The 19,513-nt window shown below is 42.4% G+C and overlaps 1 protein-coding gene across 1 annotated transcript in view; it reads right to left on the bottom strand.

Moving 5' to 3' along the window:
- Positions 1-19,513, bottom strand: part of LOC136422205 (uncharacterized) — a 31,781-nt gene continuing 12,268 nt past the window's right edge. The window contains exons 10-21 of the mRNA XM_066409851.1: positions 10,726-10,882; positions 10,146-10,313; positions 9,315-9,440; positions 8,869-9,089; positions 6,295-6,957; positions 3,291-3,351; positions 2,686-2,840; positions 1,802-1,907; positions 1,332-1,457; positions 789-1,009; positions 336-388; positions 1-197 (exon numbers count right to left, since the gene is read on the bottom strand). Of these exons, the coding sequence (XP_066265948.1) occupies positions 367-388; positions 789-1,009; positions 1,332-1,457; positions 1,802-1,907; positions 2,686-2,840; positions 3,291-3,351; positions 6,295-6,957; positions 8,869-9,089; positions 9,315-9,440; positions 10,146-10,313; positions 10,726-10,882 (2,026 nt within the window). The 3' untranslated portion in view covers positions 1-197; positions 336-366. The remainder of the gene's footprint in view (positions 198-335; positions 389-788; positions 1,010-1,331; positions 1,458-1,801; positions 1,908-2,685; positions 2,841-3,290; positions 3,352-6,294; positions 6,958-8,868; positions 9,090-9,314; positions 9,441-10,145; positions 10,314-10,725; positions 10,883-19,513) is intronic.

The raw sequence follows: 19,513 nt of genomic DNA, 5'->3' as shown, positions 1-19,513 counted from the left end.
TTTCAGTTTGACGAAATCTTTTATTCAGCCATTCACCCAAAAAAAACAACCTTAAAGCCCAGAAACACCTTATAAGAGCGAAGAAGAAGCTTTTGCTTGTGCTTTTGGTTTGACTACTTTGTTTACACTACATTTAAAGCGATTACTTTTCTTTAGGTCACTGCCGGGGCCTTGCTGTGACGTCACATGCTGTCAGGCTGGAGGGACAAAAATAGAAATATTGGTTAAATCTGAGTCCATTGTGAAATACTGTATCAAATCAAATCAATTATATCTCTAATGAGCTTTTAAACTTATGAAAAGCAAAAGAAGTTTGTGTGATATAGTTTTCTTACCTTCAACACGACTCTTCATCACGAAGATACTCTAGGCACTGAACTGAGTCATCCTGTGAGTACGAAACAAAGTTTGAACAAAAACTACTATCTACAATATTTTTTTCAATAAAAACATTTATTTTAGTGGATGTTTCTGGCCAAGACTTGATTGCAAATAGTTGCGTGGATATATACGATAGGTGAACGCCAATCTCTATTAGACATTATGATCTTGAAAGTCATCGTTTCAGTACTTCTGAAGACTGTGTCAGTCTGCATACATTGATTCTCAGGCTTTTTTCCCCGTCCTAAATTATAGTACTTTACTTCTCTATACAGGAAGGTGATGTCTTGGTTGAGTTTCCGTATGTATTACTTTATGTGTTACACTGTTACACTATTACACAATTACAATGTGTTACACTATTACAATCTTGATTCAGACGAAGCGATAAGTTCTCCAACCCTCACCTGGTCTCTTCCCCAGACAGCAGACTGTTGTACTGGTTGATCTCGGCCTCCAGAGCCAGCTTGGTGTTCATGAGGTCCTGGTACTCCTTCAAGACGCGCTCCATGTCGTTCTTGAGACGGGACACCTCGCCGGTCAGGCTGGAGATGATCTCCATCTTAGCCTCCATGGCTAAGGCGGTGTCCCGCTCAGCGCTGGCGATGGAATCCAAGATGGCGGCTTGCTGTAGTGGAAGTTAGGGACAAAATGTACAACGTTGTATTTGTATCTAGCCAGTTCCTGAGCACTTTGCACCTGGCTTATAAGAGCCAGAACACATTTTACTTGTCATTATACTGGGGGACGTTGGGTTGGAGATCGATCTGTTTGGACGTAACTTTTCAGGGTGGTGGAATTATGTTTAGTAGTAGATGTACTTCTGTACTTCTCTATGGTGTGTCACTGAATAATTTTTCTTAGAGTCTTTGTCCTTGGAGAAAATTGAAAGACATTCATAATCAATGAAAACGAATTCCCCGTGCATCAACATGAGCAGTACTACATACCTGGGCCTTAAGAGCCTCCAGCTCGGCTTGCAGTCCCGTCAGAGTTCGGCGGATTTCGTTAATCTCCGACTTGACCAGAGTCAGGGCTTCGTTACTCTGCGCCTGCTCAACCTTCACTGCGGAAACCTGGAGTTTTGGGGCAAGAATTAGCATGAGAAACAAGACAAAGCAAAACTAGCATATGGTACTTTTTCAAGAAAGCATTTATGCTCCCCATCTTTGAATCGAGACCAAGGCCCCAACTGTCTATCCCCGTCTATCTACAAACCCTCATGTCACGTGATCCGTGTGACCATTGGCTCCCAGGTAACGTGACTACACGTCAAAACTGAAATAAGATGGCGGATGCCTTCTGACATCTTCTCACCAACCTTCAAAGACTTTTCGTGTGCAACAGTTTAATTCTCTATGTCAAAAAAGGAAGAAAACAGTTAGAAATGACAAGACTTAAGACGTTTTGTTGATGGTACCTTGTCCTGGAAGGACTTCTCCACATCAGCTCGGTTCCGGCGGGCTATCTCCTCATACTGCTCACGGATCGCCTTCAGCGCAGCATTCAGGTCAACTGTCTCCATCCTACAGGACGATAGAACATAAACATTGGAAATTCGTACGTCTACACACCTTTCATCAGCATCTAACTAAAGCGACTTGCACCGTTACTACACTAACAAAACCATATTTGTTAAAGGGTTGATACTTGTTATTGAAATTAATGATGTAATATTTGCTACAGAATGCATGAAAATATTCGTGGATGAATTCATGGTCGGCGTTTTACCTGGAATAGGTGTGAGATAGAATTGGGAAATCGCCATCCAGATTCAAGTAACCACAACTGTATTTCTAAGTTCACGGGAGGTATTGTTTTTGCCGTTTTTATTTGTCTGTCTAAGTTTCCACACTTCATTCTCATACTAGACACGTTGGGACAACACTGACAGGAAGTTAGGTCAAAAGTCCTGGAAAGGTCCAAGAATAAGCCATCTCATTTCCTGTTTTTAAGTTCCTGCTATACGCATGCATGCTGCCTTATGATAGCCAATTGGAAAATTCATTAGACAGTATCAGCGAGAAATTAGCAATAATGAATTAAAAAGAAATTCACAATGCAGAAATATTTCATGGAGGAATGAGATCTTTTGATTTCAAGTAATGGAGCCATGCAAATAGACCGATCCCATAGCCCTGCCCACCTCCGTCAAAAGGTAGCAATGCAAAATAAAAACATAAAGTTGTAAATGTATCATAAAGATGACGGACATGTAGCCACTCTCTCATTGGTCGAACAGCTTATAGACATGCCATCATTGGTTGAACTGCTAATTGTGATGGGCAGTCAGGATCGTCTTACCTCGACTCTATCTCGATGTTCCCAGACGCCTTGATGCGTTCCTTCAGCTCGGCCACCTCCTGCTTGTGGATCTGTTTTATGAAGTCCAACTCGCCCTGCGCGCCCTCGATCTGACCCTCAAGGTCAACCTTCTCCATAGCCAGCTCCTCCTGCTCCTGGGGACGAGAGGAGATAAACAGGCATGGGAACGAGAACAAAAAAACTGAATCAATTGATTTTATTTCATTTCTTCAACATATCATTTTGATATCTCATCAAAGCATTCCCAATGCAATTATAGGCACAATATGTAACATACATACATATATAAGTTTCATTTACTTGGCCAGATATAGAACGGCATTAGCATACAACTGAGACTTAAACGGTGAAAAGATGGTTTCAAGTCGGTAGGGGTATTTTATGGAATTTGTATTGAGCAGATATTACAGCCTCGTTGATTTAATTGTAAGAATATACACGCATATATTTTGAAGAATCCCACTTTGGATTCATATTCATTTTGCAGTACCTGACTTGTGATGGAACCATGCCGTTGTTTTGTTAACATATGGAACTATAAATTCTTTGTGTATTATGACTTAAGTCATAGTTAAATTTCTTACCCTTTTCAGCATGTTGAGCTCATCTTCCAGTACAGCTCTCTTTTCGATCTCGCCCTCGATCCTACAAATCCACATAATTATATGTAGCATACATATACTAGGTGTAGTATCATGTAGATGTACGTATCAAATATATCTACAAATACACCCTACCCCCTTGCAAATACGTAGAAACAGTTCGATTTAACTGTCTTTTGGAAAGAAAACACAAACACATCTCTCAACGCTTTACGTTGTACTAGATCACCAGTCTGGGGCGAATTTATTGCAAATTTTCATTACCTTAGCCGAGAAGGTTATTGATTAATAGAATCATTATGATATCTATTTAGCGTTACGTCGATACGATATGGCAGTTTGTCGGTGTTATTAAAAAAGTTATGATGTGTTGAGGAAATACCGTCTTATCTTACAAGTACATTGAAATCGAAATAATCTGACAGTATGACTACATTATTATTTTTGAAAAATCCTTCTACGTTGTCAACTGGTCAACTTTAGATTTGAATAACGTTTACAAGTATAACACTATCCATATTGAAACAACAAAACAAATATTTGCTTTCAACAAATATGAGGCTTTACGGTGATAATTTGAGTCCGGGCATTGCATCAATATGACCTTTTACGGTAAACCTTGAGTACCGAACAAAGCTTGCTATCAAAACCTCATTAATATTTTAAGTGACACCTTGAGTTGTCGCCACGCCCCCTGGTCCCTGTAAATCCCTATTCAGTCACATACGCACGTTAAGATAAAACCGGTAATGTCGGATTCCTGTAGGGTGTCACGCCATGTATACGTGGCCACCAAGTCGGTAACACCCGCCTTCAACTAGGGTGGCAACCTTGCTGCGACCACTGGGCGACGAAAAATTTTAAAGATCACTCAGGGAATTTCATTGAAGAAGAAAGAATTGTTTTTACGTTTTGAGTGTTTTGTTGTCTTTTAAATTATACTTTTAGATGTAGAACCATATTCCAATTATGGAATCAAGGGTCACAAAAATCTAATTTTTGTCACCGTACATTCGCTCAGCCATTGCCGTCTAGTGGACTGGCCAGAATACCAAACTCCGCATTCTTAATCTTTCCCTCTCAGTTTTAAACGATTTTATTTGTTAGTTTGACATGTTGCATCATTTTCAAAGTTTATATCTTTTTCATACTAAACACAAAGCATGTTCCCATGAGTAATGTGTATGCTGATTAACATTCGTGGAATTTACGAAATCCGTTTATTTGGTGATGAAAGTTTGTCATTGTGGACGGGTCGACCTCTCCATTGTTCCAAAATGTCTGCCTCTCTCCAAGGATGACGGCGTGTGTTTGTGCTTTAAATATTCATGAGCCATGCGTCAATGGAAATGTCAGAGGTCGCGATACGGGGTCGTCCGTCAGCAAGCTCTGTCTAGTTTTTCATACAACATGTCCTTTGTAATTTGTTGTTAAAGTTTCCTCGCTATGCATACTAATGAGGGTGTCATAGGACCGGGCTGTGTTGTCTGTACTGTACAAACGACGGGTACTTGTAGCCTTTTACGCAAACTTCTAGGACCGCCAGCGTTTAATCTAATGTTATTTTTATTCACCTTGTTGTATTAGCACAGCCAGTAGGTACCCATCTACTCAGTAAGTAACAAGGCTGTTGCAACGTGTTCGAACACAAGACCTCCATTTTTACGCCTCTTTCGAAAGACGGTCCTATCAGGATCCCCCTCCCCGATTCGAACCTGGGTCTGCTACTTACATTTTTGGTAGAGCCACTAAATCGCGATTTTCAACATGGGTCTGAGGTTTTCTAAATGCTGAGAGTTACCGCGAAAACTGTCTCATCCAGCATTTAGAGAACCCCATGCCCATGTTGTAAGTCGCCAATCACAGCGCTCTCCCAAAAAAATTACGTTGGCGCACCCATAAGTCTGCGAAAGTAGCTAGGGTGATTGCAGAACATGTGGGACTATCAGGGAAAGAAATTTCGTACACTATGCGTGTTACAGGAGACCGTATCTCTAGATCTTGCGGTTCTTGGACCATAGCTGATACGTAGGAGGAACTGTCTCAGTGTCTGGGTTCCTTGAATTAGATTCGACATACATGAATACCATTCAAGGTTTGATAAATGGAATGTACAAGGTTTCGTGCCGTAACAGGGGATTAGCGTAGGGGGCACGGATTTCACAGACATAAAGTTCACATGGATTCTTTATTTGACCTTGGGTTAGGCAGGGGGTTGGGCGTATTGAATGATGCGGATGTTTGTATCCCAAGAAGCAATGCGATACTTTCTTTGAAATCTTGAAGTGATGGATGTGTCCTCTTGGCCCCTAGGTCACCAGCATCTTAAAGACTTTTAACCAATCTTTACCCTAGCTTCTACTCTAAGAAAGACGTCGGAGTGTAGCGTACTGTAACAACTTTGGATCATCTTCTTGATAAAGAGTTGGAATACAGAGATGAGTCAGATAAACTTAACATTTCACTTTGTTCGACAGGGATGAAATATGTAGATGGTAGAAATACGCTGGCATGTCTCAAGCGTTGTTTTGCTGATAGGTTGTACTGTTCAGCCAAATACGAGGATTTTTTTATATTTTGAAGTCTTTAGAAAGACTCAGAAATAACCCTCTGCATTTTAGAAATAGCGGTTATTAAGTTGCCTCGGTTGATGAATGCTTAGTGGAGCTACAAGTTGACATTTAGTAAAAAGTTATCTTATTTTGATCTTTCTTTTAATCGTAAATTTGCCATCACGAATCATTCATCCGTGTATCCATCAATGAGATGCATCCACCATTAATCTATCCATCCATCCATCCATCCTTAATTCCATCCATCCATCCTTCCATCCATCCATCCATCCGTCTATCCATTTGACACATTCTTACAATCTTATCTTTCACTTGGAACCGTTACTATAAGTTTCAGAAGGAGAACTTAAACCTGGCGTCTTTTTGTGCACTTTCCCTCCAACACATCTACATTTACGTTAAGATCAACTCACTTCTCCCTCCACTGGTTCACCTCCAGCAGTCTCGAGTCCCTGGCGATCTCCACGCGGGCCCGGTCGAGGTTGGCGGCGAGGAGAGCCTCCCGAGCCGCCGTTAGCTCCGCCGCCCAGTCGATGCCGTCGTCCTCTACCTGGTCCTTGGACGCTTCATTGATCTGGATCTGTAGCTGGCGGTTGGCTTCCTCCAGCGAGCGGACTTTAGCGATGTAGCGGCCGAGACGATCGTTTAGCCCCTGCATCTCAACTTTCTCGGTGGCGTTGAAGTTGACGTTGCTGCTAACGCTAGGGCCGCCGCCATAGCTGTACGAGGTGTACGTCGTCGACGAGCGTACTGGGACCAGCGCGCCGGAGGAAGCGTTCAGGCCGCCGCCGCCCATGCTGGTCCGCCCGCCGAGACTCCACGAAGAACGGAGAGTACCGCTACCCCCGCTGGACGCCACTTGGGAGAAGACGCCTCCTTGCCCGAGCTTGATGTTAGCCATCCCGCCACCGCCACCGCTTGAAGACGTATAGGAGAAGCTCATCTTGACTGGGTATCTAGATCTTGAAACACGGCGGTACAACAGCGGAGGACTCGACTGGAATCGTGGGGGGATTTGTGGGACGGAGCACGCGATGTCGGCACTATAAGTACCTTTTTGTTCCTTGTTTGTTGTTGATTACAATCCCCCGAATTCTTCCACGCGATTGGTCAGAATGGCAAGAGGCGGTACCACGAAATAGCTACCCTTAATTCCTACGATAACACAACCCGACATATCTCTTACAAAAAGGGGGAAAAATACAGCACAGACATTTATTTTCGTAGAAAACCCCGTGAAGAAAAAAAAGGATCCTATATGACTTTCTAGGACTAAATGTTGACCAAAGTGTATGCTTGAGTTCTCATGAATAAGGCAATGCATCACTCACTACTCCATCTGCATAACACTTTTGGAATTACATGTTCTAGCTGACCGTAACCACACGTATACAGGGTAACAATTAACTGGTAATGTTATACCCCGGAACCCACGGGTCGTGGGAATGGGGGAGGGGCTTAGCTTGGCCTGGCATGCTGGCTTGGTATCTTGTTGTTGTATTCACTGTCTACGTCCCGTACATGTAAACATCCTAAGTACACACTGTATTCAGCTGTATCATCTTGAATGAAAAGCAGTCCCCTTTGAAGTTCTTCAAGTGTCTGACCAAGGAGGGTTAAAATCTGACCTAGATTTAAAGAGGCGTCTGCATAATTGCCATACCTTTTCGAGTCGTTGGTTTTAAGTGTACTGTGAAGTAATGTTAAAACAAAATACAGACAAACAAAGGAATGTTCTAAGCATGACGTTTTCGTGAAAAGGAGGCCAATTTATTCGCAAGAAGAAGCACCAAGAATTAAAAGTTGCAAATGATAACACATATCACAAGTCTTTCTACTGTCAAACACAAACGCTTCGCTCCGGGCTCAACCCCGTTAAAGATCGTACCACGCCCATCCAACGACATTTATACCGATTCAAAATTACATGGCAACGGCCAGTTACTATGCCATTAACCGGTCTGTTCGCTTTTTTTAGTCAGCTACATTCAATGACCTTTGATCTGAAAACGACGCTCTACATTCTTTCTTTTTTTGCATTAAACCGTTCCAAAGACAAACGCATCATTTATTTCAAAAAGAGATCTAAATGTTTAAAAGAACGAGTGTTTTAAGTACTACGAGATCGTTAAGAAAAGACGTACACTGTGAAAGAATGTGAATATTTGCTGAGATGAGATGAGAGGGTGATGCTCTACTGCGATTGGCTCCTTTCATCCGGGGTATTTTGTTTGGCCGGTCCGCCATCTTGTGGCGTCGAGCAGCCGCCATCTTGACGGAAGATTTCTCATTTCTCGTCGAAACTGAAATACGAAAGAAAATATCTAAAAAAAAACACATATTGTTGGGGAGGGGGGAGGTCTGATTTCTCATGGTCCCACACCACGGCAAAATTCATGGTAAGTGTAAAGTGAGTGAAATTAATGCAGTTATGATAAATTTCAAAGCGACTTTTCACACACACCTGCGGCTCGATGTAGATGTATATCACTCGCCAATGCTAGAGAAACTAAACGTAACGAGGCATAATGAAGGTTTATATGATTAATGCTTTGCAGATGCATATAGATATCCTGCAATGGAAAGGCACCGCAAAGATTTAAACATAGAGTAGAATCAATGCACAATAAACATCAAGAACGAAAATAGATGAGATACAATAGAAAACCAGAAAGTCAAAGAATTTGCACTGCATAAACCAAGAACTGAGAGGAAATTCATGTATAGAACCGATTTTTCTTGCTTAAAAGTACCAATAATGTAAAAAGAAGTGCCACAGCATGCTTCCAATAATAGATACCAGTACCGCCTGCAATATCTTAATGCTGGGAGTCTGTATCATTCCATTATACCAGCTTTTCGAAAATGAGTTATTAGAAGTGCTAAGAAAGTCTTCGGAGGGCAGCTTTTTGGCGGCGCGTATGGAGCGAGCCTGATTGTCATTTGAACTGAGGCGTGTGTGTGTGTGTGTGTGTGTGTCCACCTACCGGCCTTCCTCGCCTTGCAGGAGGTTGTTGTAGATGCCGATCTCTTCCTCCAGAGCCAACTTGGTCTTCATCATGTCGTTGTAACTCTTGAGGGTAGCGGACATCTCTCCCTTCAGACGGGCGATCTCCTGCTTGAGCTGCTCGAGGATCATCTGCTTGCTCTCCAGAGCCTCGGCGTTGTTGCGCTCGGCTTCGGCGATCTGCTCCTCAAGTGAGCGTTGCTATGTGCAAAGAAAGGTTTGTCAGTGTTAGCTAAAGTTCATCTGTGTTGGATACAATAGACCGATCTCTTAGCCCCGGGCACATCCGTCAAAATGCCCCATGCAAAATCAAACGATAAAGATTCAAATATATCATGGAAATGCAGCCACTCTCTCATTGGTCGAAGCGCTAATTGCCACGCTTTCATTGGTCGAACTGCTAATTGTGTCAAGGCATGAACCTACCATAGCCTTGAGTGCCTCCAGCTCGGCCATCAGTCCCTGCACCTGGCTCTTCATCTCCTTCACCTCAGACTTCGCCATGGAAGCCGCCTCGACGTTCTGTGACGCCTCCTGCTTCACAGTCTCTGCCTGTGCGTCACATAAGGACAAGATAAGATTAAAGCGTCTTAAGAGTAAGGATGGCCTATGTTTTGTTGTTACTGTTGTTCACCTTGTAGTGCCTAGTGGCACTCTGTAGGTCAGCAAGTTTCCTTGCTGTTTCTGTAGCTGGATATGTATTCTTTATATTGAGGGGTTGGTAGTCCTTCCTCTTTGACGTTCTCTTAGCACTTCCTCAAACAAGGGACCCCCACTTTACGTTCCTTTCGAAAGACAGGTTCAGCCCCAACCGAGATGTCCTGTCCCAGGATTTGAACCGGGGTCTGCCAGCTGCCATTACTCGTTAGATCCAGGAGCTCAACTGTGAGGCCGTTAACAGTTTAGCTATAGGGACATCCTTGACAGTTCTTTTACTTATATATGAATTGAGCTACTATGGACTGCCAGACATCCGACTTCAACCGACTGCCGTGGTGTTCACATGGATGAATGGAGGCATGGCTTAGATAATGCTAAAGATTACAAGTCTTAGATATACATTGTATATATTAAACCTCCTTGGTCTTAGATATGCATTGTATTGCATTGGATGTAGAAACGACATATATAATGCAGTTTAGTGTGGCTGCACATTTTCACAGATTGCAGCTGCAAATAACATGTAAGGCTTTTCAAATATATGTTTCAAGAAAAGATTAAGAGTTTCTTAAGCGTCGTGAAGAGATAAATGAGTACCTTCTTCTCGAACTGCCTCTCGACGTCCTCCTTGTTCTTCCTGGCGATCTCCTCGTACTCCTCACGGATGGCCTTCAGGGCGGCCACCAGGTCCTGCGAGCTGCCCTGGCCCATCTGGATGTCCATCGTCCCGCCAGCGCCGATCCTGTCACGCAGATCCTTCACTTCCTGTGAATAAATAAATGAGCGAGTGAGCGAGTGAGGGAATGGATGAATGAATGAATGAACGAAAGTGCATGAATGAATGCATGAATGAACGAAGAAACTAGTGAATTAATGGATAGTTCTTACATCTATTGATGGATAGGATGAATGAGTGAATGAACGTAAGGACCGAAAAGTGGGCGAGTGAGGTAAAAGGAATAATGTTTTAGGGGATGGATAGATGGATGGAGCGACGCAAATCGTAGGGTGTGAAGTATTGTTTCACCCTCTCTCTCTTCCTCTCTCTAGATATCTCCCCCCCTCTCTCTCTCTTTCTGTGGGTGTTTCTGACTGCATGTCATATTGAATGTTGCTATATCAAATGTTTAACGTAATGCTCTATAATGTTTCAAATTACGTCACAGCAATAACCCACCTGCTCATGAACAGACTTCATGAACTCCAGTTCGCTCTTGGCGCCCTCAATCTGGCCCTCCAGATCGACCTTGGCCATGTTAGCCTCGTCCATCTCCCTCTTCAGGGCGTTGATGTCGGCCTCCAAGTCAGCACGCATGTCCATCTCCCTCTCCAGCCTAAGGAGGATACAAACCGAGACTATGTAGAAAGCCAGTTTGGTAACTTTATTATGTTGACAGTGGATGGCTGTGATATATCTTTACCTCGATTTCATCTTATAGCCTCAAAGTCAAGACGGAGGTTTATCTAGAGTTCCCTCTCCAGCTTAAAGAGGACACATACCGAGACTATGTAGAAAGACAGTTTTCTAACTGCTTTATTTGTAGATAAAAAATCATATCATGGCGAGAGCTTCAATTAACAGCTCCAATTAGCTCTCCAGCCTATAGACGACACAAGCCGAGGCTATATAGACTGGCAGTATGGTAACTTTATTCGTGGATGGTTTATCATTGTCATAGTGTGAGCTAGATATATATTTGCCTATGGTTTATCTTATAGCCTCAAAATCACGACGAAGGGTCATCTCGAATTACCTCTTCAGGACTCAAACCGAGGCTAACTAGCCAGGTGGTTTGGTAATTTTTTTCTTAGATGGCGTATCGTTGTCATTGTGTGAGCTAATGTATTTTTACCTTGATTTTATTTGACTTCTAATTTCCGTAGTTGCATAAAAAGAGCACTGGTTCTGTTCATCTAGGGCAAAACTTTGATAGCTTTTTTAACTTTTGGCAAAGCAAATGTGATGCCAATAGTAACAGACAAGCTAACATTGCTGACATTTTTCGCGCATTATAAACATTTCAGGTGTTTTGTAGATAGTAGTTAGCTGTCATTCTGTGTTCTTGACTACCTTGCCTTAGGGGGGAAATTCCTATCTAATAGCGCAGTTAGCGTTCCTTTGTATAATCTTCGAGTTAACTTTCCCACCGTTGAGTCCTTCATCTTTCGAGTCACGTAGCTAGCTCTGCTTCATAGGTATGTCCCGAGGGCAGACTCTCCCACAAACCGGTCCGACAGTACGCCTTTTGTGTTAATCAAGAATTATGGCGTTTGTGACGTGGCTTGGAGGTCAGGGGTTTAAAACTCCATTGTCTGATCAGCGTCGCGTTGGGCCTGGGTAGTTTTTTTTCTTAAGAGGGGATACGCCCCCTTGACTGGGTATGAGTCATCTCTAGATACAGAAGCCGAGAAATCTTAAGAAAATCATAAAAGTTTGTGAACATTAGAAATCATCTGTCTACTTTTAGAAATTTTCCCATCTGTTTTCTTTTCAAATTTGATGAAGTCTCACGATGATTGTTTTTTTTAGTTTTGTCGAACTTATCGTTAATATTGTATCAGCTTAATGATAGTCATTTTCTTTGATCGTAAATAAGTTTGAATTTTCAAAACACGACTATTTTATGAGTAGCGTCGGTTTTATCAAACGTGCAAGAAACAGCTGCACAGTGGGAGGGTGGTGTGTTGCATGACTTGGGATCATTATACTATTTCTTCTGCTTGACTTGGGGACTTTAATGAACAGACGCCCTGCCTATAGCGATTCCTGGGGTTCTACAATCGTTAACGGGATACAGACTGGATCGCCAGACCATGTAATGACCACGCCACGCTGACAAAAGATCTCAACCCCCTTTGTCTGTCTATGCGGGCTCGTATTGTTCGCGTCTCTTGCTCCAGGCCTATCCTGTCTAGAGTGATCATACTTCTCACTCTAATGAAAAACAGGGAACGCCCACTTTTTAAAACATATGGTAAAAAAGACACGCATTTATATAATTTCAGAAATATTTTATAGAACTGTGATTCTTTTTAAATTTGGCATGTTGCGAAGAAGTTCAGAAATGCTGACTACAGAGCAAATTCTAGATAGGGCTGTCAATTAGGTTGATCATACTTCTCAGTTAAACGCAAACAGAGGGAACGCCCACATTTTGTTACATGTGGTAGAAAGACCCGCATTTGTTAAAAAGGATTTGTTGAAGGTTGGTCCGACAGTTGAAAAACAAATATCTAAATTTCTAACATGTTACATTTTACAAAGCAAATGCACTAAGTTTCATAATCAACATGTTGGTAGATAGAAACACATTTATCAGGTAGGTAGATAGAAACGCATTTATTTTATAATATTGGAATAATATGGAATAACTTTATTGCAAGTTCATGCCCGAAGGCTAATTGCAGACAAACAAGTACATGGGAATACATGGGAATCAAAAATAGGTATCTAGGCTACTGTCAAAGTTCTAAGTTAACTAAGGTTGACTATGGTTGGGTTTGACTTCTTTTTTGAAGGCAGTGGAAAATGAAGAGACCCACGTTTTTCATCGTAAGTGGGTTTGTTGATTTTAGTAGTGATATGGATTTTTGTAAGCTATTCAAATGGTGAAAGCTAGGAGAATTAACGGAAGCTGTTTTATATAAATCGTTTCTTTCGGCCTCATATAGAGGGCATTGGCAAAGGAAATGTATTTCATTTTCCACTGCGTTCATTGTACAAAACTTACACATTCTCTCGTGAGCGGGCAGCTTTTTATATCTACCCTTTTCTATTTCTAGTGGATGTGCACTTATTCGTATCTTACACACAGCTGACCGTTGTTCAAAATCTTTGTTGGAAAGATATTTTTCCATTGAGTATTCTGTTTTAACATTCCTATAAAATCTTAACTTACTGTCATCGATAGATAATTTATAAAGAAAACTTTGAATGTAAATGTCGGTCAGCCTTTTTCTTAACAATGTACATATATGTTGTATGTCTAGATCGAGATTGTTGGCGTTCCAGATAAAGGAGTATCCGCTATTGTCAAGTACATCTTTCACATGTTGTAACCAGTTTTTCTTGTTGCTATTCACTTGGGAAGACTGTTGATACAATAGAGCATCTACTTGTAAAGGATGAGTCAAAGGATCGAGTTGTCTGAGGCGCAACCAATACTTAACTATGCGGATTGACACATCTAAATCTACCGGGAACACTCCAAGCTCTGCTTTACTTGCTATATTACTGGAATTTCGGTGCACTCCAAGAATATTTTTACAGAAACGGTTCTGCATAGTTTCAATCGGACACCTGTCATTCAAATGGTCCTTGCCCCAAACTTCACTGCCATATAACATAATAGATTTAACACACACATCAAATATTCTTAACAGAGCCTTAGGGGACAGAGGTGAGCGAAAGAGCGGTTTGAGACTGAAAAGGGCTTTGCGTGCTTTTAAGGACAACTGTTTTTTTGCTAAGGAAAAAGTGCCTGATGAGGACAACAATAGTCCCAGATAACAATAAGAATTAGTTATTTCAATAGTATCTGAGCCAAAGGAAAATTTCACATTTTTTACTGATCGTCCAGATTTGTTGAAAATTACAACTTTAGTTTTCTTCATGTTTAATTGTAGTTTCCATTTTGTACAGAATATGTTCAGTCTGTCCAAGGCACGTTGTAATCCTTTTTCCGACTCTGAAAATATCACGACATCATCAGCATATAATAAACAAGGAACAAGTAGATTGTGTAGAGTGGGGGGTTCACAGTCGGGATTATCTAATTCTTTGACTAAATCATTTATGAATAAGTTAAAAAGAGTGGGAGAGAGGTTACATCCCTGTCTCACGCCTCTATCAGTAGTGAATAATGGTGTGAGACCCGTAGAGGTTTTGACGCAGGTCTTTGGATTAGAATACATTGATGTAAGTAAACTATAGAATTTACCACCTATTCCCGAACTTATTAATTTGTACCGGAGTCCCTCTCTCCACACACAGTCAAATGCTTTTCTAAAATCTACAAAACATGCATATAAACGTTTGTTAGTATTGGTGTGTTTAGATATTAGCGAGTCAATGACAAACAGATTATCGCTTGTCCTAAAGTTTTTTCTGAAACCTGACTGATTTGGGGAGATAATGGAATGTTCGTCTAAATAGTTAGTGAGTCGTGTGTTCAGAATTGTTGTGAATAACTTGGCAAGACAACTAGTGACAGAGATCCCCCTATAGTTGTTAGGGTCGTCTTTGGAGCCGCCTTTGTGTATGGGGACAATATGACTTTCACACCATTTTTGCGGAAAGTGGCCTGATGACAGGATTAAATTGAATAATTTGGCCAACGGATTTATAAGGATATGGGCAGCACTTTTCAACATTTCATTAAGTATTAAGTCGTTTCCAGAGGCTTTACTGTTCTTTAATTTGGAGATTGCTAGTCGGATTTCGTTTTGATTTATCCCTGTGTCTAAGGGATTATACGTTTCCAAATCACTCTCTAGTTTCAGTAATTCCGTTTTGATCTGGCAGTGAAAAGTGTTATCGATTTCTGTTTCGGACTTGTCAGAGTTGAATTCGAAGGTTTTTCCATACAAATTTTCAAAGTGCGTGTGAAGGGCTTGTTTGTCAATAGTTTCTTGTAAGGCGTTGTGATCATTTGATTTAAACAGTTTAATTAGATCCCAAAACGCTGACGGGTTGTTGGCCGAATGAGAGTCAAGTTGTTGGAGAATGTTGTCTTTGTGATCTTTTTTCGTTTTCCGAATCAGTCTAATATATTCTTTCTTCCTTTTAAAATACTGGCCCCTGATAAAGGGGTGCCGTGGATTTTTTGAAAGCAATTTGCCCAGATTATATAAATTTCGTCTGGCTGCTGCACACGTCTCTGTGAACCAGTTTTTCTTAGTTTTGCGTTTGTTTTGAGTTTGTCTTCCTTTCTTTGTACAGCGTAGTCTAAGCGATTTTTTGCCGGCTTCTTGAAGTGGCAATACAAGGTCATCGAGTGCGCTTTCAATTGAGCACGGTGTTAATTCGTAATTCTTATTGAGGAATTTATCTAAATCGGAAGAGAATTCTTGTTTGCTGACTATTTCCATAAAACTTTGTTTGGAATCGTTGTCCCATACAAATTTGCAGTGGGGCCTAGTCTTCAGATTGGGTTCCTCAGGCGATGAATTTGAATTACAATGTAGGATTAGAGACAATTTACAATGATCTGAAAGTGGAGTTAACGGATGGACATGAAAGAATGATATTTTGTGTAGTAGGATTGCTTCACTCGCTAGAACATAGTCGACTGCACTTGTACCTTTTGGTTGAAAACAGGTAGGTTTTCCTAGTACATCACCAGGGGTTCTACCATTAAGAATTCTCACTTTACTATTAATGCACAAATCAATCAAATTTTTACCGTAAGGGGTGGGATGGCCTAAGTCCATATTATTTCGGGGAAACGGGTGGTCGAAGTCATAGTGCTCGGGTAAGGGTTGACTGTCTACAGGCAAATCATCAACAATATAATCTTTAAGGTCCCCGACACGGGCATTTAGGTCCCCTCCTACTATTACTTCGCCATAGCTGCTATAGTGGGCAATTTCTTCTTCCAAAACATCAAATAAATCATATGTTCTGTTAGAGTGAATTGTAGATCTACTGGGACTTATATAAACTGACGCTAAATAAATGTCTCTGTCAATATTAAGCAGCTGTTTGCTAATCTTAACCCATAAAACATCTTCGGATTTACTCTCTAGTTTTTTAACGAATTTGCTATATTGCCTCTTAAATAGAAATATGATGCCCCCAGAATAACGCTTTGCTTTCTTAGCTTTTGTTCTAGTGCTACTTAAATGTAGAAAGTTAGGAAAATGTATCTCACCTGTGTGCCATGTTTCAAGTAGAGAGAAGAAATCAAACCCATCTATTTCACTAATAAAATCACTATCAGCTATCTTTTTCCCTAGTCCATGAATGTTCCAAAAACCAAACGATGTACCTAAGTTTTTACAAACAGTGTTCTTGCTTGTTTTGATGCCGCAAGATGTAGTCCGTTCAGGAAAACACATGTTCAGAAAGATCCGTGAGGTCGCTCGTTGTATCCGAAAAGTGAGTCGGGACGTCCATGCCAGCTCCTATCCATACGGAACGGGAACGGAGGTGGTCCATACCAGTTGGGCGGTCTGATATTCTCTGGTACCGCTGGCCTGCCATACGCCTCAATAGGAGAGGGCCATTCCTGCTGGTGCCAAGGGTTGTTTTGATAGTTCGGGTAGAACATTGGTGGAGGGGCAGGCGCGGCCGGACCATTTGGTCTCATGGGTGGAGCGATGCCGTTCCCCCGACCGTTAGCAGCGTTGGAAGATCCCTTATGGAAGACTTCATGTTGCGGTCTTCGCGTCGCGTTCGAATTCGGTCCTGCATTGTACTGACTATAGGGTTTGCCACTGTTCGCCATGTTCACGTTACGGGGGGAAGGAGGCTTTGACAGACCGTCGTTGCTCCGGGAGAGGGGCCGGTCGGACCGGCTGTAACTTCCACGCCTCCCTTTGTTCCTCTGAGGAGAGGTAGCGTTACCGGGATTGGCCTTGCTTTTGTAGCTTGAGCGGCGTGGCGGGAGACCTAAAGCACCTGATGCCTGTCTCTTGAGATTAAAAGCTATGACTCTTACACCATCTCCGTTTAAATGATAGCCATCATGCTCGAACACACTTGAGCTGTAGTCATTGCTGCTCCAGAGTTGTGGATGGCTGACATAGGTCAGCTGGACGTTTGTCTCACTTAAGTTCTGTAGATGTTGGTTGATTGCTGTTATGTCACTGTTGACGTTCGGCCTGAAGCTGGAGTTTCTCCTTGGGGGCACAGCAGAAATCACTAACTCTGCATCTGGGAATAGCGACTGAGCTGTGCTGACGGCCATCTCAAACTCTGAGATAACCGTCTCCTTGGACTTAGCCATTACGTCGTTCGTGCCGACATGTAAAACTATTGTGTTGGGGGTGACGTCTTCTTCTGATATCTTCTCTAGTACTGATGGTGTTGTGTAGAGGTTTGGGGACCAGAGAGGTCTTGGCATTTCTGCCGAAGGGCACAGCAAGTTTGGCTTCAGTTTCTGCGCATTTGAATCCCCTATCAGAACTACTCGTTTTTGTACGGGAACATCCTGAGGGGGGACTCCAGCGGCATTTATTCTACTTGAGGGATTGGTGGTCTGTTTTGTCGAAGGGGCTTTTTCTTCACCTCGGATTTGTTTGTCACTCTCGTGTTGGCTTAGGACCTCAAATCGGTTTGTGGTGGGTAAAGAGTACTTCGGCACAAGATCCGCGGGTTGGGTGTTAGCAGTCTCCTTATCAGACTGAACATCGGATTGGGGCTGTGCGCGGTTTGCTAGCTGTCCTTTCATGTTCGATACTTTCACCTTCATGACATCATGTGACAGTTTGATGTCACTCATTTCCTTCTGCGCGGCCTTAGAAGTAGTCTGTAGAGTAGAGACGGTCTCTTCTAGTTGTTGCACTCTTCGACGTAGTCTTCCGTTGTCTTCGCGTAGCTTTCGTAGTTCAGTGTCATCGTTCTTGGAAATACATCCGACTGACTCTAACTTCTTCATGATAAAATCTAGTTGGCCAGAGACCTTTGTTTCGAATGTGTTCGCCTGTAGTTTTGAGGAGGCCAGGCTTGATTCCATTTCAATTAGCGCCCTTTGTAGTGCTTCCAGATTGTTGACGGGCAAAGGCAAGCTATTCTCAATTACAGTGGAGTCATTGTTCATGACTTTCGCTCCAGGGTTGACATCATTAACATGAGAACTACTGCTAGCTCTCACGTTGCCATGATTTGCATCTTTCATTGTGGCGGGGAGGGTGCTAAAAGATACTGTCTGATTCACAGGCTTGGGGGCATTCCGAGGGATGTGGCAAAGAATACAATGGTATTCTTCGTCTGTGTCTCGTAGAAACGACTGTGTGGCCTCATCCAAACCAGTACATTCGAAATGAGTCCAACTTACACAGCCACTGCACTCCACAAACTCGTCACCCTCCGCTTCCTGTTTGTTGCACACCACACAGACAATGGTTTCTTCTTCATCAAGTTCATGTGTGTTCTGTGGAGTGCGGTCTGCCTGTTTGTAGACTTCAGGGGCGATAGGTCGGTTACCTTTGCACTGATCAGTGATGTCGGATTGCACCATACCTTGCAGGATATTGTAGTGTGATACCAGCCATAATATGTAGCTAGTGCCCTGAATCAGTAGCTTGCTCGTGTCGTATACTGTAATATGTAGTGATCCAAGTTCAGCGACAAGGTGCGTCTCATTGTCCGTAAACGTCGTACTGAATTGTACACCATTGAAATCTCTGTCTATTCCGTCGACCGCATAGAACGCCTTACATACTGTCTTCCAAGAAGCTATAGAATCTTCAGGGATGTGGACTGTAAGACACGATGAGTTGTGTTTAACGGAGTAGTTTTCCAAGCCGTGAAGTGGGTCGGTGGCGGCGGTCTTGTCTCGGTGAGATTCAAGGTGTGAAAGAAACGCTACGCTCACCTCTTTGAGTAGTTCCCCGCTCTTCACGAACTTGTGTCTTTTCCTCTCAGCTGGCCGTAGTTTAGTTGCAACCTGACGTTCTCTCACGTAGTCCTGGATGAAAGCGGCGTATGCTGCATGTACTTCCGAGAAAGGAGACGACTCTGGCAGCTGGAGAAGTTCATGGATCCTGGTGTCCCTCTGGGGGGTGGGGGGTGCCGCAGTCGCCATTTTGGACGCCGGGTCGTCCCGTCAAGCGAAGTGAAGAAACTAACGAAATCTATATTAAAACTTACTCAATAGATGCAAGTAAGTTGTCTACTTGATAACTAATACTTCTAGATGATATTGACTCAAATTTCGGATACAATGTGACCTCTGGAAGGAGAAAACTCACAACATTTTGGGAGCTCGAAACGCGCGCGTCCGATACTCAGGTCACGTGAT

The sequence above is a fragment of the Branchiostoma lanceolatum genome, chromosome 16 (genome assembly GCF_035083965.1).
Source record: "Branchiostoma lanceolatum isolate klBraLanc5 chromosome 16, klBraLanc5.hap2, whole genome shotgun sequence".
Classification (NCBI taxonomy): domain Eukaryota; kingdom Metazoa; phylum Chordata; class Leptocardii; order Amphioxiformes; family Branchiostomatidae; genus Branchiostoma; species Branchiostoma lanceolatum.
The sequence above is the reverse complement of the archived record's forward strand: the minus strand, read 5'-3'. Positions and strand labels throughout refer to the sequence as shown.